Source organism: Vicugna pacos, chromosome 35 (assembly GCF_048564905.1).
Source record: "Vicugna pacos chromosome 35, VicPac4, whole genome shotgun sequence".
NCBI classification, from domain to species: Eukaryota; Metazoa; Chordata; class Mammalia; order Artiodactyla; family Camelidae; genus Vicugna; species Vicugna pacos.
In genome coordinates, this window is record NC_133021.1 from 24,574,138 (window position 1) to 24,601,998 (window position 27,861).

General features: G+C 41.6%; 1 protein-coding gene and 1 pseudogene across 12 annotated transcripts in view; one reads left to right on the forward strand and one right to left on the reverse strand.

Annotated features, from left to right (window-relative positions):
• Positions 1 to 638: 638 nt before the first annotated feature.
• C35H10orf67 (chromosome 35 C10orf67 homolog) overlaps positions 639 to 27,861 on the forward strand; it is a 111,033-nt gene continuing 83,810 nt past the window's right edge. For 8 of the 12 annotated variants that reach the window (XM_072955292.1, XM_072955293.1, XM_072955297.1 and 5 more), the window contains exons 1-4: positions 639 to 822; positions 10,103 to 10,223; positions 16,913 to 17,056; positions 19,745 to 19,819. In XM_072955292.1, the coding sequence (XP_072811393.1) occupies positions 728 to 822; positions 10,103 to 10,223; positions 16,913 to 17,056; positions 19,745 to 19,819 (435 nt within the window). In that variant the 5' untranslated portion in view covers positions 639 to 727. Of the gene's footprint in view, positions 823 to 1,228; positions 1,383 to 10,102; positions 10,224 to 16,912; positions 17,057 to 19,744; positions 19,820 to 27,861 lie in introns of those variants that run through there. The other 4 variants (XM_072955300.1, XM_072955301.1, XM_072955302.1 and 1 more) reach the window with 4 other exon arrangements.
• On the reverse strand, positions 18,191 to 19,032 carry LOC107033971 (ubiquitin-conjugating enzyme E2 D3 pseudogene; annotated as a pseudogene).

Genomic DNA, 27,861 nt, shown 5'->3' on the forward strand with positions numbered 1-27,861 from the left:
GCCTTATTGTTGAAACTCAGCAAAAATGAATTTCTCGCAACACGATATGGATTGAAAGTTAATGCCTTTTAACTTAATGTTCTGACCTTATATTAAATAAGAATGTAAGCCTGTTTAATCTCTGCAAAGAATTTTTTTGTCCATGAACGCCTGTGGCCAAGTGGCAGGTGTAGGCAATTCTCCTGGCTGCCTGCTGGCCTCTTACTATGGGATTGCTCTGACAGCCCAAGGCTCACTAGGTAAAGGGCATTCTTATTAGATGAGCGCTCTATTTTTCATCCTTCCCGAGGATGACCTTTAGCATAGGGCCAGAATGAGCCTGTGACCTCCCGATGTCACGTGGAGAGGGGTGTAGATGTAGGCAAAAGCTCAGGTGTCCACTTCCCTCCCTCGCAGGAGGCAGAAGACACTCCGAGTTGGGGGCGTGGCAGGATGCCGCGGGGTGACTATGGGGTCCAGCTCTCCTGGGGACACATCAGCGGCGGCCTGGCCCATGCGCACCGAGGAAGAAGCGAGCCTGGTGGTGAAGCCCCGAGCCAGGCGGGCTGTAGACGCGGCAGCGGGGCGACTGCGGGCCCGCCCAGCCGTTCCCGGGCTGCCCGCCGCGCCTGCGCCCCGGGATTCTCGCGCTCCGCGGGTTCCCGAGGAGTCGCCATGATAACGGACGCAGAGTTCCCGACTCCGCGGGAGGCGCAGGTACTGCCTGGCCGCCATCTCGGCGGCTCGGATGGAGAGCTGTGGCGACGCGCCCGAGACCGAGGAGTGCTGGAAGATCATCGAGGACCTCCAGTCCACGATTGAACAATTCCAGTTCAGCCCCAGGTGACCGGCGAGAGCAGCGGCGCCCGGGCCCGCGCCTCCTGCCCCTCGCGGGCCCGCCCGCCCGCCCGCCGTCCGCCGCCCCGCTCCTCTGCCCCTCTACCTTCCCGCGCTCCACCTCCCCGCCGCCGCCCCGGGCCTCTTCCCCTCTACCGCCCCGCGCCTCTTTCCCGCGCTCCGCCGCCCAACGCCGCTGCCCTGCTCTTCCCGCGCTCCGCCGCCGCGCCGCGCCTCTTCCCGCGCTCCGCTGCCCGCCGCCGCCGCAGCCCCTCCCCTCTGCCCGCGCCCCGCCCCTCTGCCCGCGCCCCGCCCCTCTTTCCGCTCTCCGCCACTCCCCAGCTCCCTCGCTCTAGGCCACAGGGCTGCCGTTTGTTTTAATGTCTAAAGTGTACTACTGTACACTAAGCAGGGCTCTGGAGCCAGACTGCCTGGGCTGGAATCCTGACACTCCACAGGGCCCAAGAGCTAGGCAAGTCACTTGACTTCTCCGTGCCTGGCTACCTCATCGGGAAACAGCTGTGATGGTGAATAGTGCCTACTTCATAGTTTGCAGCAAACATCCAGTGAGTTCATCTGGGTAATGTGTTTGGAAAAGTACCATAGATACATAGTACATAGTACCGAATAACTTTACCAATGTAACTGTTACTCCTTGACCCTTTTTTGCAGTCCCTCTCTCATAACCCTTCTTTGCCCCCTCTGCCCCAGCTTTGTTTATTTGGATAACGTAGAGCTGATGTTTTGGGCCCAGGGTTGGGGGAGAGTAGTATTTTCCTTTCTAGAAATCATCTGAAATCCTTAAGTGGCCTGCACTAGGTAAGCTGCTTTGGAGGCACTTAGAGTTCCCGAAGACAGAAGCTTCATGGTGCCAGGTGGGCTGGCTTAGAGGCAAGCCCTGCACACTGAGGCAGCTCCAGGGGTGAGAAGAAAGGACCATAGCGCAGTGGTGGGGACTGGTGAAATGAGATGGCACTGCCAGCTCAGGTGCCCCCGCTCAACTGTATGAAGTGGGTGCCTCTGTTAAAAGAGATGAGGGTGCACACAGAATCTGGTTTATTGGTGGTTGTGAAAGCACATATTGGCGGTAGCGGATGGTAAGCACTGTGGGCACAGTGTCTAACCTGTTCCAGTTGTTTACTGATAGGAATGACTTCTTGCCCTGGATTCCTTGGCATTCCCTGGTGGGGAGCTTCTCCAGCCAAAGGCAGTGGCTGTGCCCAGCGGACAGACTGACAGTGCCAGGTGTTCAGTTAATGCTTGTTGCCTGAACAAAGGAGCCACTGATGCCCATGTGAATTTTTCTTCCCCCACAGTCCTGGGGGGACTGTGTTAATGCTCTGGTATCTGGTATGTGCGGGAGAAGCTCAGTACTGACCGCAGTCCTGGGATTAGTGAAGAATTAGGCACTGCGGAGGCAGCAGTCCACAAACTGATGAAAGTCTGTCCTTTGTGAAGTGTATGTTCTAGTCAGGAAACCAATGATGAACAAGCAGACTGTGTAATAAATAAGCTAAGCGGTGCTAAGTGCTAAGAAAGAAACAGCAGGGAGGGAACAGGAGAAATATTGTGTGGAGTGGGGAAGGGGTGTCATTTTAGATATTGTGATCAAGGATGGCTTCTTGGACATGTATTTGGGGGGAAGACCTGCAGGCTTGAAGGGGAACCATTCTGATCTAACAGGGAACTGTGTTCCAGGCAGCGGACAGAAGCAGGAAAGAGTGGGCATGGGTGTCACAGGCCCAGCAAGGAGGCTGGTGTGGGGGCAGTGGGGAGAGAGGAGGGACAAGGGGAGCAGTGGAGATGAGGGCAGAGGTGAGAGGATGGTGCCAGATGGGATGAGACCTAGATCATTGTAAGGACTTCAGTGTTCACCTTAAATGAGGTGGTCAAATGTGTCTTTTTCAACACCACCAAGCAGTTCCTCTATTCTGAGCAGACACTGACTGGGTGTATCCTGTAGTTTGCTTATTGACTTATATGATTTTTAACGGAAATATAGTTGCTGTACAATTTTATGTAAGTTACAAGTGTATATAATATAGTGATTCATAATCTTTAATCATTATGCTCCACTTATAATTGTTATAAAAATATCATCTATATCCCCCATGTTGTACAGTATATTTGCAGCTTATTTTGTACCTAACAGTTTGTACCTCTTAATCTCCTACCCCTGTGTTGCCCCTCCCCTTACCTTCTCCCCCTGGTAACCACTAGTCTGTTCTATGTCCTGTAGTTTAACTCAGTTCTGATGCTGTCTACCTGGACATGGCGTTAGATCCCACAGTTTGAGGGCTCAGTCCCGCAAGACTGCCCCGTCCACCCTCTTCAAGGACCGGTTGCAAGTCTAGGTTGTCACCTGTGTTTCTGACAACCAGCGGTAAATCAGAGGTTCCTGTGAGCCCCCTCTTCAAGTTCAGTTAGTTTGCTAGAGTGGCTTATGGAACTCAGGAAACCAGTTTACTTCCTTGGCTATGGGTTTATGACAGAATATTTATTAAAGGATATGAAAGAACAGCCAGAGGAAAAGAAACTAAGGCTTATGCTGGTGAGGCCTCCTCCTGCTCCAAAAAGCTGGCTTCTAGGTGGGTCCAGAGAGGGGAGCCAGAGAGTGGGGTTGCCCCAGGCCATCAGGGCTGGGATTGACTTAGGTAACAACATGGGAGAGGGGGCAGGAAGGAAGTGAGGCCTGGAGCACGGGAGCTCCTGTCCCCGTGGGGTTCGGGGTGCACTACTCTCCTGGCACGTGAATGTGTTCTTGTCCACCAGCCTGGGAGCTCTCTGAACCCTGTAGTTCAGGGATTTTTTTGAAGGCTTCATTATATAGGCAAAATTAACCTAATCATTGACTTTTGTGATTGATTCAACCTCCAGCAGTCTCCGGGGAGGGGGTGGGGGGCTGGGACAGAAAGTTTCAACTCTCTCACCTCCATTCTAGGGGCTTCCCTAAAGTGACCTCATTAACATAAAGTCAGGTGTGGTTGAAAGGGGCTTCTTATGAGTAACCAAAGACACCCAGTTCACCTTTTTTCCTGCTATTTCAGAAACTGAGGACAGAAGACGAGATATTATAAAACATTATAAAAAAAGATCCTATTGTGCTTGCCCCTTAGGAAGTTCCAAGGGTTTGGGCTGCTGTGAGGCAGGAAACATGACTGGAGACCAAAACATATACTTCTTGTTATAAATCACACCATCACAGATGGGAAGACATGAGGCTGTTGATGCAGAGGAATGACATAATCTGGTTTATCTTTCAACAGAATTACTCCGCCTGTTGTTTTGCTGTTGGACTATAATGAGGACAGGGGCAGAAAGAGGGAAACTAGCTAGAGGACTATTACAATATGCCTCATGAAAAATGCCCATGGGGGGAGCAGTGGTTGGAGGTGGGGAGACGAGTCGGGGTCTAGATCTGTGTCAGAGGTGGGACTGATGGCTGCAGAGTGCGGAAGATGCTGAAATTTTTGAGCTGAATGATGGGAAGAATGGAGGTGTCATGAACTGGGATGAAGACCAGGAGAGGATTTGCCCTGGGGGGGACGATCATAAGCTTGCCTTTGGACATAATATCTTGGGAGTAACTATTAGCCTTCCATCTAGGCTGTTAAGTTGCTAGGTGGTTATATGAGTCTTCAGGGGAAGAAAAATAATTTACCCTGTATTCTTCTGAGTTCTTGGCTGAGAACTCCCTGCCCCCCCCCCAGTTGTTAAAAGATTAACAAGAGGAAAACAAGTGTATTAGTGTTTACATAGAAGTTATCCAGGGAAAATGAGTAAGACTCCAAGATGTCCCAATCTAACACCTTGAATACCATCTTCAGTTAAAGACAAAAGAAAGATGTTGGGTAGAGGGAGACCACTTATGGGAGGTTACCAAGAAGTCCAGTAAACAAGGATAAGTTTTGTTGTGCAGATTTAAATTTGTGCCTTCTCCATTAATAAGATTCCTCCCTGAATTAGAGTCATCTTCCTGGTGAGAGAAAGACACTTACACTTGGAGATTTCCTTTGTAAGTGTAAATTTCTTTTACAAAGGGGGAACTTCTACTCTGTTTGCAGGGCTTCTCCTATATCTGCAGTTCCTCAAAATAATTAGCTCAAAATAATCCTTATGCTAACGGGGCATTTTTTGGGGGTGCCATATTCTGCTACCCTTCAAGCCTAAAGTTGAGCTCCAGGATGGCTGTATCAGTTTGGGGATATTTGGCACAAAATTGCACTTAGACCTGGGAGACTTAGTGAGATCACCCAGGAAGTGAATGAAAAGAAATGTGCACCTTGGGACGCATCAAATTTGTGTGGTCTTTGAAGAGAAAAAAAAAAAAAGGACGCAATGTTTTCCTTGTTTAAAATTGAGCAGTACACTATAGTGAAAGTTCAGCATGTTTAATCCCATTTTCTTTGACTAATTCATTAATAAGCGTTTGTTAGGATAGGCTATTCAAGGATTTAGTGAGAAGTGTCATTGCCTTCTATGAATAAATATTCATGAATCTGTTTTCTGTAATAAGTTAACATGTTAATTTTGTATCTATTTAAAAAAATTTGTAATTGCTGTCTTTCCAAGACTGTATTTTATGCATAACAACCAAGCTATTATCCAGAAATCAAATTGCTGAGTCTATAAATAAGGGCTGTGTCGGAATCACTTAGCTCATTTGTTGTGATGTGGGTTTCCATTCTAGGCAGCGGGGTTGTCATCTAAAATTGGGACATTTGGAATTTGATAGGAGGCTGAAGAAGGAACCTTCTCATTTCACTTAGATTCTGAATGAGCCAGAAATTTCTGAATCAGTCATTCAGAAAGTTAGGACTCAAGGGATGGTAAATCCAGAGACCTGTACTTGCCATTCTCGCCAGGGGTGAATCTGTCACCTCTCCGGCTTATGGTTTTAGGTGAGTTACTTACTCTCTTTGAGCCTCAGCTTCAAAGTTACATAACCTGAGAAGAAAATGTGTGTGTGTGTATTAAGACATGTACCTTAACTAAGCATGAAGGACAAGTTAAGCATTCGATTGGTAGAAAACAAAATTCAGCCAAGTACATTTGAAGATCTAATGGGCTTTATTAGGTGATTCATGAATTAGGCAGCCGCCCACCTAGCAATTAGAAGGGTGCTCAGAAGGGGTTGTACAAAATGGAAGGTCTTTATAGGGAAAAGGGTGGGGTGAGGGAGCTGTTAGCACAGAAAAGAAAACATTGTTTTTAGGCTAGGACTTTTTTGGGTAAGAGCAGGGGTTTTTATCATGCAGATTGCCTCTTCTTCCTCTGGGGGTGGGAGGGGAATGGAAAGGGCCGCATGACAGATTATCTTCTTGGCACTGACCAGAAAATTCCAGACTGGTTCATTAAGATTACACTTCTGGGGAAGGTCAAAACTTCAGTTAAGTCAGGTATTACGTCTAGATCTGGTATCAGGGGCTTTAGAACACGTGGTATCGTGGGCTTCAGAATGCCATTTTTCTCTTTTAACATGATAAATAGGTGCTAATATATTTTTAGACACCCCGGGGGAGGTATCTATAAAATTCTTGAATCTGATTTGAAAATATCATGTTGTATTACTGTAATATTATGGCACCAGAGGGAATAACTGAAAACATCATTCCAAGTTTCTAAATCATCCTGAAGATATATCTGGGGTGTTTTATTTTTACACTTCTATTTTTTTCCAGCTTTGAGATATAATTGACATATTATATATTTATCATAGAAACTACTCACACTCAAAATGTGCCTCCCACCAAGATCTTTTGCTTAAAATGGGAAGGAGAGAAAACATACATGGTTAATGCTAATGAAAAATGAAGTTGAACAGTAAAAAGCAGCCGCTTGGCACTGGGGAGGATACAAGATTACATTTCTAGACTGGAAGGATGAGTCACTGAGGTCTGTTAAATGGGAGGCATTGAAGAAACAGGTTAAGTTTAGGTAGCTGTCTGTATTTATTATATTGTTGTAGCGCTCAGGACCCAAACAGGAGACAGAAACCTCACCAGTATTTGAACAGGGAATAAATATTTCCTGTTTCTTATTAAATATTAACAAGGATTTTTAACTAGTCAAAGGCAGTCAAGGAGATAAGACTGTAAGCAGCGTTGTAACAGCCACTGCAAATGCAGGGGTGACCCCGGGGGCAGAGGAAGAGTAAACATGGGAGGGACTAAGAATTTAGAAGACCCCCCACCTCCACCAAATGCTGAGATTAAGACCTTTTAGGGGAGGATGCAGCTGGTGGTAGAGAAACTTGCCAGAGGGTGCTGGCCAGAACTGGTCTATGGAGATGGCTTGTTGAGTGGCTAAGAAATTTGGTGAAAGATACAGGCAGGCCAAGGTTCTTTATGTAGTTGGGAGATCCAAGTCTTCATTCCTGAAGGTCCTGAGTTCTCAGAAGCCCTGCCTTTTTTGGGAGGTTGCTGTATTTTTCCATTAATGTTTACTGTTTGACGTGGAAATACTAAGAGGCACCCCAGAGAGACTCCTGAGTTCCAGACATAGCCCTCTTTGACTCCGTCGTGTATGAACAACCCACTTTCCCCTTGGTAATCAGAATTAATCACCTCAACCAGTAGAGTGACCCCTTTGATACAGGAAAATGGGGCACGAGAAGATGGCCATATCCTAGGTCCCAGGCAAGTCCCTCGGATGCTCCCCATCAAGTGAGGGTCCTTGGCTTCGCACAGGAAGAATTCAAGGGCGAGCCATAGTTGAATAAAAGTAGATTTATTCAGAGATGCACACTCCATAAACTGAGCGTAGGCCATCTCAGAAGGCCAGAGAGGCCATGAGGTGTGTGTGGGGGTGGTGTTTAAAGTAAAAGTAGATACACACTCCACAGACAGAGTGTGGGCTGACTCAGAAAGTGACGGAGCGAGAGGCCGTGAGATGCAGTGTTGCTAGTTTTTATTTCATATGCTAACAAGCGGGAGGGTTATTCTGGCTACTTTGGGAAAGGGGCAGGATTCCCAGGAATTGGGCCACTGCCCTCTTTCTGACCTTTCATGGTTAGCCTCAGAACTGTCATGGCACCTGTGGGTGTGTTTCTCATGCTAACATATTACAGTGAGCATATAATGATGCTCAGGGTCTACTGGGAGTCAAATATTCCACCATCTTGGACCTCAAGATCTCCTGGGAGCTGAATTCTCTGCCATCTTGGTGCTAATTGCTGTGTCCTTCTTTTAATGGCTGTGCCCTGCCCCCTTCCTTCTTGTCTTGCCTTTCTTTGCCTTTGATTTAGTGTATAAGTCCAGGTCTCAGGTCAGTTCACTCTCATCTAATTCAATGGAACCACTGTACTTCCCAGTAGAAGCAGCCTCCCCTTGGGAACTAAGACCTCCAAGCCAGCAGATCGTGAAGTTGCTGGGACAGGAAGCAATCATTTGAGGGTTGGCTTAATCCTGACTAACTCTATGAAATAGGCACTATTATTTTGCATAAGAGGAAACTAACGCACAGAAAGGGTAAGTAATTTACATCATGTCACTTAGCCAGACTGTCAGGATGCTTTCAGCTAGAGCTGACAGAAACTCTCACCAATTGTTGATTTATTATATGACATTCCAGGAAGACCAGAGGTATGACAGGTTTCCGAGCTAGTTAAGTTAATGGTTAGGCAAAGTCAGCAGTCAAAATTATTTCCTTGTTTTTAAAAGCTCATCATGGAGCGTGGGGGATAGCTCAAGTGGTAGAGCACATGCTTAGCATGTGCAAGGTCCTGGGTTCAATCCCCAGTCCTTTCGTTAAGAAAAAAAATTATAAAATAAAAGCTCGTTCTCTATGCACCGGTTTGTGGCTACCAGGTGACTGTGCCAGTTCCTGGCATCATTTCCACACGTGGCAGTGTCGAGAGCCACAGAGAAACCTCCTCCTGGTGCTCCTGTGTTCCCCTCCTCCACAGACCTTTCCTAACGTCACACTGCCCAGAACCAAGTTCCACGCCCACCCCTAAAGCGCCTGCCCAGAAGACTGGGAACAGCGTGGTGGGCTGGACAAGAGATACCCCCGCACTGGGAATATGTTCACCCCGCCGACCGTGAGGCCTGTGGGAGAGAAATCTGAGGCTCTGCCCTCTGTGAGAAGAGGGGGTTGCCATGAGTTGCCCCCATCACAGTCTGCTCCACCTGCTCAGCAGAAAAAGGAGGGTAGAAACAGAGGTGCTCCATCTACAGAGCCTGCCCTGGGAAGTCTGGAAATTCTACGTGGGCGTTCATGGCTCTCTTTTTTTAGCAGACATTTTAGAAAACTGTAGTTGTGGTAAGTCTGATCAAACTGACAGAATACCCCCAGAAAATTGGCCTTTTTACTACCGTCTGAGATGCCCCTTGTTAAAAGTCCATAGGAGGACTTTACAAATTCTTGCTTCTACTTAGATTTTTTGGGGAATCGAGTTTAAAATCAAATACAGCACAATGGTGTGATTATCTTAAAGAGGGAGTTTGCAAATTTTTGGTTTCAGGACCTCTTTACGGTCTTAAAATTATTTGGGACCTTAAAGAATTTTAGTTTATGTTTAGTTACTGTATGAGAAAATTTAAAGGAGAAACATTTAAAATAATGATAATCTAATTCTGTGTTAGTACAGATAACGTATTTTTAAAGAAAAATGAACTCTACTTTTCAAAACAAAATCCTTAATGAAAATAGTGTCATTTTTTTACATTTTTGCAAATCTTTTCAGTGCCTGGCTTGATAGAAGATAGCTGAATTCTTCTGTCTGCTTCTGCATTCAGTCTGTCAAGCAGTCGTTTAACCTATAGATTCTGGAAAAGCCCACTGAACATTTGTGAGAGAATGATAGTGGAAAATGCAAATAAAATCTTAACATTATTATGAAAATAATTTTGACTTTGTGAATTTCCTCAGAGTGTTCTGGAACCCCAGGGGTTCCTCAGACCACACTTTGAGAACCACTGTCTTATTCTCACTTAATATGCCTACGCATAATTTATAATGGCTTTGAGCATCAGCACATGCAAAACAGTGGATAAGCTATTAAAAGGAGGCTCATAAATTGATCCATAGCTCAGAAAATGGAAATAAAATGAGTATCAGTGGAGTAATGTGCTGCAGTCCAGGGAATCTGATAATCCAGCAGAGTCCTAGGAAAAAACCCAAATTGTGAGCAGATAATTCAGTGTTTTCCTCGCTTCACCAATCCTTTGAATCTTTAAAATATGGTTTACACAAGATATGCTCACTTAATATATTTTTAAGGAAATATCTATTATATCAAGCACATTTAGACTCAGCCCCTCTCCCCTCCACCTTTTTCCTCCAGATTTAACATTTCAGATGATTTGAAGATTGGCTTTTTCAGCACAGACCATGCCACCCAAACAGATTACAGTGAGATTGTGCCATTAAAAGAGTTGAGTTTATCTATACAGAAGCTCATGCAGGTAAATCTGGATTTATTTTGAAACTTCTGAGATAATTTTTAGGTATTATTTGCCTTTATATTTCTTTCCTTGACAGAATTTAAATGACTAACATTCAAAAAAAAATTGACATCTTTTACAAACTGAGTTGGGGGACAGTTGGGGTTTTGAAATTATTAGTATAAACTACTATTTTTATTTGTGTCATGTTTATGTCGTGTTTATATATGTCAACTTGTTTACTGAAGTGTTTCCTTAGTCTCTCTGGAATTCTTTTGACATCTGTGAACATTTTCTATTTAGGATACTTCAAAAAAACATAAAATTTTTTTTGGCATATAGGAAAATGTGAAGAATAATATAATGAATAACTGCGTTATCCATTGTCAGAGAAGAAGAAAGTTTCCTCTGTGCCTCTGGATTTTTCTGGCTGGCCTAAGAATTGAATTGACATGAGACAGATTACCAGGAGAAAATCCAACAAAGGTTTAATAACGTAATGTGGGAGAGACCCAGAAAAGCTTCATAACTTCCCTAAATAGCCAAAGCTGTCACCTTCGCTAAAGACAAGGGAGAATGTTGAGGGTAGCACTTTGGGACTTCAGAGGAGAGGAAGGTAATTCACATGAAGATGGAAAAGCAGACATTGGATTAAAAAACGTTTGCTGGGCGTGGAATTTTAACAAACAGACTTTACTAGGTTCCTCCCTGTCTACACACCCAGTGCATGTTATCCTGTAGTCATCTGTAGTGCCAGCCCCCTTCCTGGACCAGGTCTTCTTATACATTCTTTTAGGAAGTTATGCAGAAGTTCAAAATTTCTTCCTGAATCTTTGGGGCCTGAAAAACAACCATCCTAAAGAAATCCTCATGCCAAAGAGACACAATTTGAGGTGGCAGATTTTGCTCCCCTGGATAACCATACAACTTTGTTACATCTCAGTATTCATCATATTTCCCTCGGTTATAAAGAAACAGAACATTTCATACACATTGGATAACAAGTGTTATTATTAAAAGCCCTAAATCAATAAAAATGTGACATAGGGTGGCGTGCTGCTGTTAAGTACAGGAGGGTGCTTGCTTCTGTTTTGTTTCTTTTTTTTTTTCACTTAACAACACAACTTGGAAATCATTTATGTCCATTGGTTCAAGGAAGGCTTCCTCATCTACTTCACAAGTACATTGTGTCACAAAATGACATCATGTATTTAGATACCCCCCCTACTGATGGACATTTCAGTTGTTTCTTTTACTGCAGTGAGTAATTCTGTACATCCTCACATGCCAGTCAGTCTGTGGTGTCAGATCTCAAAAGTAAAATTTCTGAGTCAAAGGATGCCTGCATTCATCATTTGGAAGGCTGTTGCCAAATTGCCCTGCAGAGAAATTATACCAACTTGTACTCCCACTTTAGAGGATGTCTCTCTTCCCACCCACTAGCCAATGTACTGCCTTCTTTTTAGGCCTTCGGAAAAGTGTTATAACTTTATCTCTTTGCAACTAGTGTCCCAGTAAGTAAGTTCTGGTCAGCAGAATTTAGATGGAATTATTATATGGCTGCTTTGGGGAATCTTTAAGACATAGTCCACATGCACTGTCTGCCCTTTACTCCCTCCTCCCCTCCCTCTCTCCTTCATCTTTTTTCTTTTTCTTTCCTCTTTTCTGTGCCTAGAACATGGATGCCAGCACGTGCACCATGATTTTGAGGCATACAGGGGACTAAGGAGATAGAAGGGTCTTCTGACATCTTTACCACCTAGTGAAAGAGAAGTAAACTTCCTTCCTCTCTTTTAGGCTTCTGTTATTTGGATTTTTCAATACAACCGAACCAAATTCTGATACGATATGCTTGAATCAGGTTAAAGATGTTTCCTTTATTTCTAATTAATGAGGAAATTTTTAAAAAATCATGAATGACTGGATTTGAATGCTTTTCATGGATCTGTTGAGATGATCATAGAGTCATGTGGTTTTTCTCCTTTATCTGATGATGTGATGAAATTCAGTTTGTGAATAGTGAACTTGGAATGAACCCAATCGGACCACAATGCTTGTTTTTGCATCTTTACATTATTTGCTGTTATTTTGCTAAGGATTGTTTTCCATCTATGTTCATAAGTGAGATTGTCCTATAATTTTCTTTCTTCTCATGCTGTTGTTTAATCTTGGTAGCAAAGTCATAGAATTGTCATAAAATGAGTTGAGAAGTGTTCCCTAGTCTGTTCTCCGGAATAATTGGCATGAGATTGGAATGAGCTATTTCTTCAATGTAAAATTGCACATGAAACTCTGCTTATTTTTACTGCTATTGTTGTTTTGTTATAGTTATGTTAAGGTTTTCTTAAATCTTCTTGGGTCAGTTTGATGTTACATTTTTCTACAAAATATTAATTTTGCTAAATTTTCTGATTATCAGTTGTGATGTTGATTATTGTCATCACTTATTATTTTTAAACCTTTATTGAATCTGTAGTTATGTTTCGCTTAAAATTCTTAATGTTGTCTGCATACCTTCACTCTTTTTTTGATGAATCCTGACAATGTTATCTATTTTGTTAATTTTTTTTCAGAGACTCAATTTTTGGATTTATTAATCCTCTCTTATCATATCATTATTTTCTAGTTCATACATTTCTGTTTTTATTATTTAATTCTTTCTACTATCTTTGGGTTTACTCTGTTTTTCTTTTTCTTATTCCTTGAATTGGAGCTGAGTATCAGTTGGGTTGGCATATAGCTCTATGTATAACAATGCCACTCTACTGACTTAAGTAGCGAGAAGTCTTGGGTTAAACAGTCTGGGGTTAGGGCAGTAGCTCCTGATGTCACCTGTGTACCAGATTTGTTTTATCTTTTCACAGCTCCATCATTAGTGCATGGCTTTTGCTTTCATATTTCCGACCTCATAGTCACAAGATGGCTGCTCCATTTCCAGCCTTCAGCTAGTTTTCAAAAATTCCAATCTAATGATCTCTTTTAACAGGTGATTTGTTCTATTTGTATTGATTATGATTACTGATATATTTTTATTTTTATGCCAACTCTACTCTGTAATTCCCATTTACCTTTTTTTTCTTATTTTTTTATTGAGGTATAGTCAGTTTACAGTGTTGCATCAATTTCTGATGTACAGCACAATTCTTCAGTCATACATGAATATACATATATTCATTTTCTTATTCTTTTTCACCGTGAGCTACTACAAAATATTGAATATATTTCCCTGTGTTATACAGTATAAACTTGTTTATCTATTTTATATATACCAGTCAGTATCTGCAAATCTCGAACCTCCAGTTTATCCCTTCCTCCCCACCTCCCCACCCTGTACCTTCTTTATCTATATTTCTTTTTTCTCCTTCCCTGCTTTGTTAGCTCTCCAAGCATGCTTTTTAGTTACTGTTTTGTTGTTGAGGTTTAACTCCAGTGCTTTGTTGCCAGTGAACAGTCTTTGTGAGACAAATTATTTAGTGTTTGTTGCGACTTGACCTAAGGCTTTGTGCGAGGCCAGTCTTCATGATTATGCCAGGGAAAACGTAAAAAGCCCCGCCCTGCTTTCCACTGAATTGATAAACTTTCTTTAGTTCCTGTTCTCTCTTCTGCTAGAAATCAAGTCAGTCATTTTATCTTTCTTCTTTAATGGTTGTCCTCCAATGTGAACTTGCGTACCTGGTTTTACTGTGTCTGCAGTTAAGTAGAATTTCTAATTTGTGTCAACAATCCAAGAAACGTATAGTACCTTTATCTATAATCGCCCCCTCTGTCTGACATATGATTATTGTCAAGTGTTTTAGGTCTACCCTCTTCCCCAACTATTTTACAGTTGCTTATTCATATCATTATTTTATACAGTTAATGTTAGTTTTTTATGTGCTCACCTTCACCAATTTCTTTGCTCACCATTTCTTCTTATATCTCAGTACTTATTTTTGAGCTTAATTTCCATTGATCCTAAAACTCGTTGGATCCTTCTTTCAGCAAAGATCATAGTCTACTTAACGTTAATCTTGCACAACTTCAAGTGACCTGTAATAACCTTTCAACTGTGTAGGTGCACTTACCACCCTCGCCTGCCCTCTGCTGCGGTTATCATGTGTATTATTACATCTACATATGTTACAGATGCAAGTTATAACGTGCTTTAGACAATCATACATATTTTAAACTAAAAAGGAAAAACTGGTCTTTATATTCACCTGGATATTTACCATTTCCAGTGCTCTTCCTTTTTCCCTAAAGAGGTAGTTTCCAGCCCATGACATGTCTTCTTAGCCTGAAGAACCTTCTCTAACAATTCTTGTACTATAAGTATTTGGGCAATGGATTCTCATAGTTTTATTTAAAATGTCTTCACGTTGAATATCGCATTCTGGGCAGACAAGTTTTTTGGTGTTTGTTTGTTTTTTGTGTTTCTTTCACTTGAAAATTGCTCTTCTGGCTTCCGTAGTTTCTGAAAAGAAAACGTTAATCGTTCCAAGTGTTTTCTAACGTTCAAGATCTTTTTACCTTAGGTTTTCAACCATGTAATTCTTATGTACCCAAGTGCCTAGGTATGGTTTGTGTGTATTTATCCTGCTGAAGGTTTGTTCAGCTTTTAGAACCTTTCACCAAAACGGGGAGATTTTTGGCCAACATGTTGCTGAGTCCAAACTCATTCTGCTCTCCACAAGACAGGCCAGTAAATTGGGAGACGAGGTGTTGGGGCAAGGAATAGCGACTTTATTTGGAAAGCTGGCAGACCAAGAGGATGGCAGACTAATGTCTTGGAGAACCACCCTGCTCTAGTGAGAATACAGGCTCCTTCTATACAAAAAATAAGGGAGGGGGGGTGGTTGGTGGTTGTAATCTTCTTGCTGCAGGCATTCTTTGTTCTTGCAGCCATCCCCATGGGCTGGCCAGGTCATGGTGTCCCTGTAAACCTCCCACAAAACAAAGGTTATTCTCTACTACGATTTTATCCTCTCCTTCTCTGATTACTCCTGTGTCAGACCCTCGATTATTGTCTAACAAGGCCCTGTACTCTATTCATTAAACATTTTTTAAAAATCTTTTTTCTCTCTGTTGATCGATCTTCAAGTTCAAACCTGGACCTCCCGTTTACCAGCCACATCGTGTTGAGCTGGTCGGTCACTTAACCTCTCAAGGCATTGATGTCTTCATCTGCAAAAGAAAACCTTCCACGTGGTATCTGGATCCCAAAATTGAGATCCTACCCAGATTGCTAGTATACAAGGCATCCAGTCCCTAAGGGGGTGTGACATCCCATTTGCAGAATTTGCCAAGAGGATGTTGTACCTCAGATCAATGACTCTTAGCTCTTGAATCAGACCAAGGATAAATTTTTAAAAGGGGGGGGGGGGTCAGGAGGTGAAGGGGGAAAATGAAGCCGGTTCTTTAGATGGCACTAGTGCCATGCTCTTTGTGGGAGAGGGGTAGCAGAAGGGTTCTTGCTCAGCTCTAAGCCAGTAAGGCGGGCTTCTGTGGAACCTGAAATGTATTTGCTGCTGTTGGAAGACTCAGAGGACTGGAGCTGATTCATGTGCAAGGAAGCAAAAATGGGGTTTGAAGAAAGTGGAAGGACTTAAGCTGGGATCAGCCTGCACTTGCCGAGTTGTTGGAGTGAGGGATGTGATTGCTTCCTGTGGACCATATGTAGCCAATGAGACAAAAAGAGAGAGAGAGAGTGCCAGCATGGGGCCATTCTGAGTCTTATCCAGTGGAGAGATCTAGAAAGACAAAGATCCCCCGACAGCGGGGAGAAGAAGGAGAACCCTAGATTCATGGGGGCTGAGGATGGAGTTGCAGTGACCACCCAGAGTAGAGAAGCATCTTTGGTCAACATGCATCCACAGGAGAGAGGGTCCCTGAGCGGGCATCTCTAGAGAAGCAGTATCGTTGGTGCCCAAGGGAAGAAGGGTTAGTTCTCATGTCCTGCCAGACCAGGGTGAAGCCCCCCCTGCCAGGTGGGCACAGCTGTGCCTCGCTATCCTCTCTGCCTTGTCCGTGGTGGAGACACCCCAGCTGGGTCTGGGGGAGGAAGAGAGAAAGGACAGAGCTCAGGAGTGAATCCCACTCTTTTCCTTAGAGACCGGTAGCTGTCAACTCCTGCCCTTGGCTTGGAGTACAGGGAGCAGCCTTACCCATGAATGAAGTTGGAAATGTCACGTTCTAAATGCTACTTTGAGGCTGTGTTTTGAGTGATGGTACGACTTTCTGTTCTCAAGAACCCTGAGCACGAACTGCCTACAGTTTCCATTCAGGGTGGAGTTACCTTGTGAATGCATTTTAAATAGGTGGTGGGAGACAAAAGTACATTGTGTTTGGATGATAATGGTTCTTAGTCAACATGCTGGTTATATATTTAGGTACTTGGCTGGTGAAGTCACAACAATTGTTGATTCTTGCCCATCTTTTCTGATCTGAAAGCCACATCTTGAAAACTATTTTTTCTTTTGGTAGTTTTTTGAGGTGTGGCAGATGGGACGAAACTGCTAGGACCCTCCTGTCCCTTCCTCCATTAGCATTCAGTAGTTGAGCAGATTAACTGGACACCCCCCAATGTACACGATATTCAAGAGGGAGCCTTAGATTTGGGACAGGCCCCTGACCAGGCACCCAGGTTACCTGCCCAGAACCAGGCCAGTTGCTGGAATCTTTACACAGAGGGCCCTTACTCTCTACAGTAATGTCTTTGTTTCCATTTTTAGATTATGAGATCCCTTCAGTTGGATTTTGGGTTCCTCAGACAACTGCTTCAACAGAAATTCGATGACCGTCTTCAAGAGGAATCTTTTAAGCTCTTCACTTCTCTGCATGACAGGATCCTGGCGATTGAAAAACATTACCAACAGGTAGACGTTCTCTCATTTCCTTTGTTTTGTGTGGAGATTAGTTTTGTGCTTGGATGTGTAGGTCCTGCAGTTTTTAATGTAGCGTCTTATGAGGGCTGTATAATTTCCATGTGTTGTGTCCCCTCTGATAGCTCCACAAAGCTGTGTAGTACCTGTTGCTTTACAATGTGCGGGAACTTTTGTGAGTGCTCCGTGTACAGACTCATTCAGTGCTCACACTAACCTGATGAAGTAGGTCCAGTTATATTATACCTCTTCTACAGATGAGGAAATTGAGGCACAGAAAGGTTAAATCGCTTGCTCTAGCTCACCCATTAGAAAACCAGCAGGGTTTAGGTTCCAGGCCAGACAGTTTGGTACTTGAATTCCAGCCCTTAACTACAATTTTATGTGATCTTATTTACGCTTAATGGCTCTGTAGGAGCCAAGAACATAAAAACTGCTGCTTTGAGGAACTTCCTAAAGCCTTCGGTCAGATTGGCATATTTACTTGTTATTAGGAACAGACATCAGTGTTATTTTCCTGCTGTAAAACAAAAAGCCCACGTGTTGTTTACTACACAATTCAAAGTACCTTTTATTTTATTTTATGTTTTTTGTGGGGGGGTAATAAGGTTTATTTACTTATTTTAATTGTTTTTTAATGGAGGTACTGGGGACTGAACCCAGGACCTTGTGCCTGCTAAGCACATGCTCTCCCACTGAGCTATACCCTCCCCACTTCAAGATACCTTTTTTTTTTTAAGAACAAGAACAGATCATTCCTTTATTGACATGCATAAAATACATCACATTTTCTGTTCTGCTGATGCTATGAATTCAATACCAGTTCTCCAGCCACATCAGTTATGAGCATAAAGCTTATCATGTAACTTCAAATCTCTAACAGTGGAAGGCTTAAACAAGAATGGATGCTGCTAGAATAATGTTGCTTCCTTTGATGTGACAACTGAGCATCCATCTCCCTCCCCCTCAGACGATTCTTCAGCATGTTAGAGCAGTGAGGAATGGTTTTAGTCTCATGACCAAGTTAGAGTGAAGATATTGGCCACATAATATACATGCTCCATTTTTTTTTTAATTCTTAATCTTGGGCAACTGTTCTCTTGTAACTACTTCACAGTTTCCAAAAGCAGTTATTGTCCAAATCGGGAAGAACTTAAGTCTTCTGAGATGAGCATGTGAATGAATGGAGGGAGGTAAACAAAAAATAAAATTAAAGAAGGTGAGGTCTAATGAGGGGACAGCCGGATAAGAAAATCAAAAAAGGAGCAGTAATTTAAAGTCTATTCCAGCTATAATGCCCGTTATTCTGACTTTAAGGTAGCATCACATGGCATACTTCTGAGCCCATTCCTGAGATATTCTGTTGTACTTATCTCTGTTTTATAGATCCGTGGAATCTCTGGCACTAGGAGGTCATCTGGGTTTGGATCACATAGCAGTGAACAAATGGATAAAAGAACTTTAGAAATAGTGAGAGCAGGAGACCACTGTGATCTTAGAATATCAAGACAAATGCTGCCATTACTGTTAATATTTGGATGTAAATTCTTGTTGTAAATGCAATCTTAGGTGGTTTGAAGCGGTAGTCTGTAGGGAAATGAATTGTCAAAACGAATACACGCCTTGATATGGGCTGTCATTAGGTCCCAAAATTGTGGCTTGCCAATGAAACATCATCCCCAACTGGACCTGCAGAACACTGTGCTGGAGGGTCACGGGCCAAATCACTAAATTCCTTAATCTGTTTCAGCGCCATAGTCTGTGCTTTTCGTCTGGCTCCTCACTCTGTCGGTGTGTGCCCAAAGGTCCGGCCAGAACTCTTGATTATCCTTGAAAGGATTGTCTCTTCATTTCATGCCAGCTCTGCCAGACACAGGCACAGAGGGGCCGGGGCCTCCTTCAAGCTGCGGCCTCGGCCTCCTCCCCAGGTGGCAGCTGGTGCCTCCCCGGCCCTTCAGGGCTCACACGCACAACACCCTTCAAGATACCTTTTTGAATGCATCTCCTCTTTAAGTCCCTCAACAATCTACAAGTGGAAATCCTGTTATCCCTGCTCTACAGATAAGGAAATGGAGCCACCCAGGTTAAGTCACTTGCTTAAAGTCAGACGGTAAGTTGTACAGTGACATTGAAATCCAGTTCTGCCTGATTCTAAAGCCCATTTGTTGTATACAGTCCATGTTAGAATCAAAATTGGTAAGAATCAAGGTTTTTTTTTTCAAATGTGCTACCTTTCATTGCTATCCATAACAGACAGGATCAAATAATTTGATTAATCAGAAAATGACTCTGGCTTGCGGATTAACGGCTCTGGATTTCTTTTCATGAGCAAAATCCATCCAAAAAGTACAAGGACCAGAAGAAAATGTGAATTCCAAATAGATTTCACTACTTTAAAAAGAATTTCTAAGACACTAAAAAGACTTTGATATGTAAGGTAAAATAAAATGTTCGCATTATCTGTATTTATTTTATCCACATGAGCTCTTGGTGAAGTGTGATTAACAGTGGAATGTGTTGTAATTGCTGTAGCGTGGGGGAAATGATTATGAACTGAGGTTTTCAAGGAAGTGAGAGGATTTGAATGCTGCTTGTATACTGAGCCCTTCCCTTGGAGGTGGGAGAATTGTATTTGGAAATATATTGTAGTGCTCACTGACTGTATTTATATTTCATTTGCAGAATGAGGATACTTTAAGAAAATGCTACAATCAGCAGTTGGCCGATGCCATAGCTACCATCAAAGGGATGTACAAGGTGGGTTTTTCGTGCTTTTGTGAGTGAGAAGGGCTTTATAACCCGGGAATTACACAGTGTGGTCTCACCCCAGGCTCCCTGTCAGTGTTTTTAGCTTTGAAGATCTGATTCCTCAGTTTTCAGGTCACCAAAGGGGGATCAGATCTAAGGCTACTCATGTTCAGTTTAAATTGACCAAAATAACACTTTATGGTGACACATAGAACTTTTCCAGAGACTGGAAAATTCCAGTCTGGTGTCTGGTGCACCTGGGTAAGTGATGAAGTCATCCGAACTTTGGGGAGCATGCAGTTGGGTAGAAGATCAGATAGTAGTCGCTAGAGAGAGTTTGTCAGGTCTGTGGTGAATCCCAGTGAACAGTCTCAGACCCTCAGTGGAGTAACTTTATCTAATGACGGGGACACGTCTATCGGCCAGGTCATTTCCAGTGATTATTTTTCAGTCTTACCAAGCACCTTGCAATTCTTTTAGTACTTACAACTATGCTCTTGTCTTTCTCTTTGCTATGTTCCCATGAAGATATGTTATTTTATTTACAGCAAATTGTGCATTGATTGCGCACCTTTTTTTCATAGCCCTTGATGCATTTGTATTTAATTATGTGTTTGCTTGTTACATGTCTCTGTTCTGTGCTGGACTGTAAGCCCTATGAGGACGGGGCTGCTCGCCTTACTCGCTGGTAAGCCCCGCCTCTTAGCACTGCGCCTGGTATGTAATTAGCCATCGGCTAATAACTACTAAACTGATGGATGGTTGCTGGTACTGATGGCACCACTGTCATTCTTCTTCCTCGTCCTGTTTTTTAATTAGCAGAGGCACTTCTTACTACGAAGTCAAAATGCTAGATCCTTTCTTTCTCAGCTTCCTTTTCAGCCACGACGTGAGCAAGGGCAAGGGCTGGTCCAATGTGACCGGAAAATAAGTTGACTGTGTTTGGAAAAGGAGGTTTTTGCTGTTGTTGTTGTTGTTGTTGTTTAACTGAAAGAGACTGATGGGAAAAAACACCCTCTGTTGATTTGCGTGACATTATTATGTCTCCTTCTAAGGCTTGGAATTGCTGTAGCCAGTTGAACTGAGGACTAAGATACTCTGGATGTGTACAGGGTAGCAGAGAGGAAACACAGGAAGCACTGGGTTCCTTGGTGACATCACTGAGCAACTAAATAACTCTGGACTTGCCCTGCCTCTGGCCCTTTCATTTCATGAGACAATAACCCCCTTAGTATTTAAGGCACTGTTAGTTGCATGTTCTGTTACTTAAGGCTGAAAATATCCCAGACCCCATTGCTCTGTCAACAGTCTCTGTGACTCTGGGCCAAATTGTGTTCCCAAAGGCAGCCCTGACACTGTCTCCCACTCACCTGCTCTTCTGCACGGTTACCTTGCTCCTCCTCCACCAGAGGTAAAGCCTGATTCCCCATCCCTACATCTAGTCTGGCCTTGGTGACTTGGCCCTAAGGACGGAATGTGGAGGAAGTGACATCCAAGGCACAAGAACTACATCCTGTAGCCTCAGTGTTTGCTGTCTGGAGTCTCTCCTTCTGAGAGCCCAAGCCATTTGGAGGGTCTGCATGTGGGTACTGGGTCCACAGGCCCAACTGAGCCCAGCCTTCAGGTCATCCAGCCCCCAGCCATTTCGTCTTTCCACCTGGGGTCCTGGCATTATGGAGCGAGGACAAGCCATCCCGCTATTCCTGTCCCAATCCCTTGCCCCACAGAGTTTGTGAGCACAATAAGTAGTTGTTGTTGGGTGCTGCTAAGTTTGAAGAGATGTGTTATGTAGCAGTAAGTAGATGGCTGGGACAGGATCCCAACTCTCACATCAGTAAGCAGTTTCTTAATGATGTTTGTTGGCTAAATTACTTCTCTTATGGTTCTACCAGCGTGATACAGCGTAACAGCTCTGAGTTAGCACAGTGTGCATTTCAGAACAAGGACTCCAGAGTCCATCTTCTCAGGTTCGAATCCTCTGCCACTTAATTGCTGTGTGATCTTAGGCAAAATATGACCCTCTCTGTTCACATTAATACTTAATTTTAGGTGTTTAGTAAGGTAAGTTGTCTCACTTTCTTTCCTTCTTCAGGAGTGGCTTGAGCACTCACAGCTCTTTGTTCTTCCATATACATTTTAAAATAAGTCTGTGTTAGGGAGGAAGATAATTCCTTCTGCCCTTCTAAGTTCTTCTGGCTGCTGTAAGAATTAAATTGACATGAAACAGATTAACAGGAGAAAATCAAACAAAAGTTTAGTGACATGTACATGTGGGAAAGACCCAGGGAAGCTGAGTAACGCACTTTAAGTATCATCTTCAGCTGAAGACAAGAGGATGTTGAGGGGTACGGTCTGGGACTTCAAAGGGGAGGAAGGAAATGGAGATGGAAAAGCAAATGTTTGGTAAACAAATGTTTGCTGGGCCAGACAGAGACAGTGGGACACAGAGTGGACTCTGATTTCTAGGCCCTGCGCAAGGTTCCCCCACCACACCTCGCCCACATTCTTTACAGATAGCTCTATTGATAGCTCTTTTCTGGAAACAGGCCCTTTCTCTACATTCTTTAGGCAGTTAAGGGGGAGGTAACAAGAAAACCTTTCTGAGTCTTCTGTTTCTTAAAAATAATCTGCCCAGTTAATCCTTTTGCCAAAGAGACACATTTTGGGATGGCAAATTTTGCTGTCCTACAGTTCTTATACCATTTCTTCATTCATTCATTCATTCATTCATTTCTGTCAGCTGCACTGTTGGGGCATCTAGTAAAATGTTAAGTAAAATTGGTGACAGCAGGCATCTTTATTTTGTATCTAATCTTACAGGGAATGAATACAGTATTTCAACATTACACATAATGCTGTAGATACCATCAGGCTATTTCCTTTGCTAGAGACTTTAAAAATTTTTTTGAATGCATTTTAATTTTGTAAAATATGGGGTTTTATGCATCTACTGAGAGGCCATATGATTTTTCCCCCCTTACTCTATTGGTGTGGTAAAATTAATTAATTATTTTTAATGTTAAATCAACCTTACTTTCCTTGTCTAAGCCCAACTTGGTCATAAGGTGTCTTCTTGTTTGTTTGTTTTTAAAATTTGTTCCTGAATTCAGTGTGTTAGTATTTTATTTAAGATATTTTAAATCTGTATTCATCAGTGTGGTGAGTTGTACTTTTCCTTTTTCTTTTCTTTTCTTTTTTTTTTTTTTTGACTATTCTTGTTCAGGATTATGCTAGTTTCACAAACTGAATTGGGAAACATTACCCCCATTTTTTTCCCTAGGAGCATTTGTGTGAAATTAGAACTACTTTTTCCTAAAATATTTAGAACTGCCAGAGGAGCCAACTGGGCCTAGAGAGGTTGGTTCATTGACTGACATATTTTGAACTCCCCATTCAATTACCTAATGATTACTGGACTGTTTGGGTTTCATATTCCTTTTGAGTCAGATATAGTGAAACATTATTTGTCTAGGGCCTTTGTCTGTTCCCTTTAAACTCAAAAAATTTGTTGGAATAAAGGCTTTTTATCTATCTGTCTATCTTACTGCTCTTGTATATTTTAATCCTATATTTTTTAACCCCACTGCATATTTTTATTACTATTTTATGCATTTTCATTGAGTTTTAAAATACCACTTCTGTTTTTTATGACTAGAAGTTTTTCTTGTTGACATTCTATGTTCGGTTATTTTTTAATGACTTTCTGTTTGCCCATAACATGTCCTATTTGTTCTATAAATACATTTAAATGCACTTGATGGATAGTCCATGTTCCATAATTCCCATGCCTTCCATCTTTGAGGGTCTGATTAGTGTTGACTGTCACTCACGATATGTCATTTACTTTCGGGGTCATGATTTTTGACTGTGAACTCATATTTCTGTGGAAATTCTTTGAGGCCTGGATTAGGGATGGGTTTCTGTAAAGAAGATTTGTTTGCTTCTGTGAGACTCTTGGATCTGTGACCACTTTAACCTAATTCTCAGCTTGAGACACTTTAGACCACCCAGAGGTATGAATGCAGGTCACAAAACTGTGTGGGCCATCTCCTGCTTACAAAACTCAGAAGATTTTTCCCTCCTCTGTGCTTGGCGCCAAGTTTCCAGACAGGAGGCAATTTCACTTTCAGTTGGGTGGGAGGAGATACAGGGTTCAAGGTGATTACTTCTAGTTCGTTCTAACGCTGAAGAGATGGCCTTTGGTGGAGTGGTCTCCTACTTTTCCAGAATCACCTCTTTGAGGGGGACCTATGTGCTGTCTCTTCTCTGTGCCCTGTAAAGAGGTGTAAACCAAAGTTCAAATGTACCGGGTCTAGTAGTGCCCTGCAGTGCGGGCCAGCTTCAGTGCTCTGCATACTGCTCTGGATTTCTGCACTTTTTTTTTGCACTTAATTTTGGCCTCATCATTCCTTACTTTGTCAGCTTATAGAAGCATTTCACCAATTTTTTTTTTTAGTATTTTCCTTTGATTTAATAAAATTATTTATTTATTTATGGTTCATTCTGAATTATATTTCCTTTCTTAAAAAAAAATTACTTGGTGGGGGGTAATTAGATTTATTTATTTATCTATTTTTAGAGGAAGTACTGGGGATTGAACCCAGGACCTTGTGCACGGGACCTCGTGCATGCTAAATAAGCATGTGCTCTACCACTTCAGCTATATACCCTCTCCCCCACATTTCACCTGTGTTATCCAGAATTTTTGTTTACAAAGAGAAAGTCAAAATAACATGATTTTTTTTTGAAGATACTTTTTATAGTTCTTTGTGTTTTCAACAATTTCTGAATCACTGATAAACTTCTAGTGCATATCAAGTACTCAAAAAATATGGCAAAATAAGTGACTGTCAGTGTTTTTATGTGCTTTTTGTATGTCTAGGAGTAGAAAACTCTGAAAAGATTAAATACTTTATATGCATCAGTGTTTCATAAACATGTGCTGGTTAAATACGCTTAGCCAACTGTGTATTAATTGTGGTTCGTTGGTTTATCTAAAGAAAGAATTGGTTTAAAGATACAGAAGTGATTCTTTGGATCTTTGCTTTGGCTTGTTGGCATGACTTTGCTCCCTGACCTCAGACAGCCTTCCAAATCCTGGCCACCCAGTTTGTTAAGGCTTAGTCATAAGGAAGAATAGAAGAGTGTTGAAAAAAACAGCTTAAGTACACACTTCTGGTTAAGAGGTAACTTTTGGTTAAGCGTAAATGACTCTCTGCTGCCCTCTGGAGACCAATTCTGGTTACAGATACAAGTGTTTTTTTCAGCTATAGAGCAAGGTTTTAAATCTTTTTAACTATTAAAACAATTTCTTGTGTGATATAGTACTTTATTTGCAGATAAAAGAAAGTATTCTACTAAAACTTACACCACCTTTTCTTTTTTCGGTCTTGGAAATGTATCAGCTCTGATTCAGATAAGAAAACACACTACTCTGGGTCCCTCAGACCAGAGGGATTTGGGAGCATATAAAACCCTTAGAAAGACTGGAGGAATAAAAGTTTGGGAGACTGTCACTAGCTTTCAAATTAATAAGCAATTTTCCCAATATCTTTTGTTTAGGATCTTTTCCTTTTCTGTTGATATATGATGTTTCCATCATATTAAATGATAAACTGAGGCATATTAAATTTTTAAGTTTATTTCAGCAAAAATAAATAAGTCATGGGGAGGTAATGTAAGGAGTAGGGACTCTAGTCAATGATATTGTAATAAGTTTGTATGGTGACAGATGGTAACTAGACTTACTGTGATTATTTGGTAATGTACACAAATATTGAACCACTATGTTGAACACCTGAAACTAATATAATATTGTCTGTTTATTGTATTTCAATAAAATGAGAGGGAATATATAAATGGTACGAGTATTTTTAATGAATTTATTTGTGCAAAAATTGATTCAAGTCAGGCAGCAATAGAACAGAATTGTTTAGGAGCGCTGCAACACGGGAGTCAGGGGAAAAACTTTTATAGAGGAAAGGTGGAAGCAAAGGAAGGGAATTATTTGATTGGCTGTAGCTTAAGTGTTTGCCTTCTGTGGAAAAGGCTAGTTGGCTGTTTGTGACTGGTTGTCCTCAGGTATTAATTTATTAACCTTGAGGCATTTACAGGCACAGGTTTGCTTACGTAGGCTGTGAAGGTATTACAGCCACCTCAGTTTGATGGCCTCCATGTTTAACTAACTTAACATTCATCATACATCAGTAATCAGATAAATAATCATTTATCTCAAGGTTATTTCTGCTGTTTTGTGGCTCTATGTTAAGATTACCTATGCAGTATTATATCTATCCATTGCTTTCTTTGGTATTTAATATTTTTAGCATTATAATACGTTTTAATATCTGGTATGTTTGGGTCTTTTTTTATTAGTTCTTCTTCCCAAAAATGTCTTTGCTTTTTTATTCATCCAGATTAATTTTAAAATAATTATATCTACTTCTTTTCCATAAAGGCCTCCCTTAGCATTTGTATTCAAATGAAACTGGTTGGAAATTTATTCATGAGTTTTGGAAGAAGTTTGTATCCTTTATAATTGTCAATCTTCCTATCCAAGAATATTTTTTGATTCACTATGTCTTCATGTATCTCAATAAAGTTTCATAGTTTATTTGTGTACATTGAATATCTTTTTCACGGAACTAAGTTTTTCCTAAATATTATATTTTATGTCTTTAGAGAATGAAATCTTTTTTAGCCATATTTTAAGAGTCTATTTTGATGTAGATGGAAACCATTGATTTTTCAGCAGCTTTATTGAGATATAATTTATATAGCATAAAATTCACTCATTTCAAGTGTACAAGGGGAGTGTGTGCTTAGCATGCATGAAGTCCTGGGTTCAATCCCCCAGTTATCGCCATTAAGAATAAATAAATAAACAAACCAACCTAATAACCCCCTCAAACAAAAAAAAAAAGTAATTAAAATTTAAAAATAAAGTGTACAGTTCAGTGGCTGTTATTATATTTACAGAGTTGTGCAACCATCATCATAATCTAATTTTAAAACATTTTCATCACCCCCAAAAGGAAAGCTTGTACCCATCAGTAGTCACTCTGTTTCTCCCTTCTCCCTTCCATCTCCTGTTCCAAACCTCCTGCAACCTCTAATCTACTATCTCTACAGATTTACCTATTCTGAACATTTTATATAAATGGGATTGTACAATATGTGCTCTTGTGTGATTGACTTCTTTCATGTCATGTTTAATTTTGCTTTCAGGTTCGGAAGATGCTCACTTCCTGTGCCTTGCTGCATGTGCTTGAAAGCTTCTTTAGATAATGGTCTCCTAGATCTTTTAAAAGAGAATTTTAGGGAGACTTCGCAGCTTTATTCTGTTCTCCATCTACACTGGATGTTGAGGATTTCCTTTTCTCTCTCTCTCTCTCTCTTTTTTTTTTAATTGAACTATCATTGATTTACGGTGTTGTATTAGTTTCTGGTGTACAGCATAGAGATTCAGTTATATATATATATATATATATATATATATATATATATACACACACATACACACACACACACACACACACACATTCTTTTTCTTACTCTTTTTCATTATAGGGTACTCCAAGGCATTGAATATAGTTGCCTGTCCTATACAGTAAATCCTTGTTGTTTTTTTCTGTTTTATTTATAATAGTTTGTATCCGCTAATCCCAAACTCCCAATTTATCCCTCCCCCCTCCTCCTTGACAACCATAAGTTTATTTTCTATGTCTGTGAGTCTGTTTCTGTTCTGTAAATAAGTTCATTTGTATCATTTTTAAGATTCCACATATAAGTGATACCATATGACATTTGTTTTTGAGGATTTTCTTATACATAGAATACTTTGGGACTAGCCTAGAACTGTACCCAGTGGGCCATGGGGATATTTATAGAATGTATGCTGACGTGTTCTTGCAGGGTTCTATGTGTGGACGAGATCTCTTAGGGTGGCACAGTAAGGGAAGAAGTCTTCCCGTTGTTCAGAAGCCTTGGCCCGAGAGTGCTGGAAATATAACCATCAGCATTTCGTTCCCTTAAATCACCTCCCTCTCCTT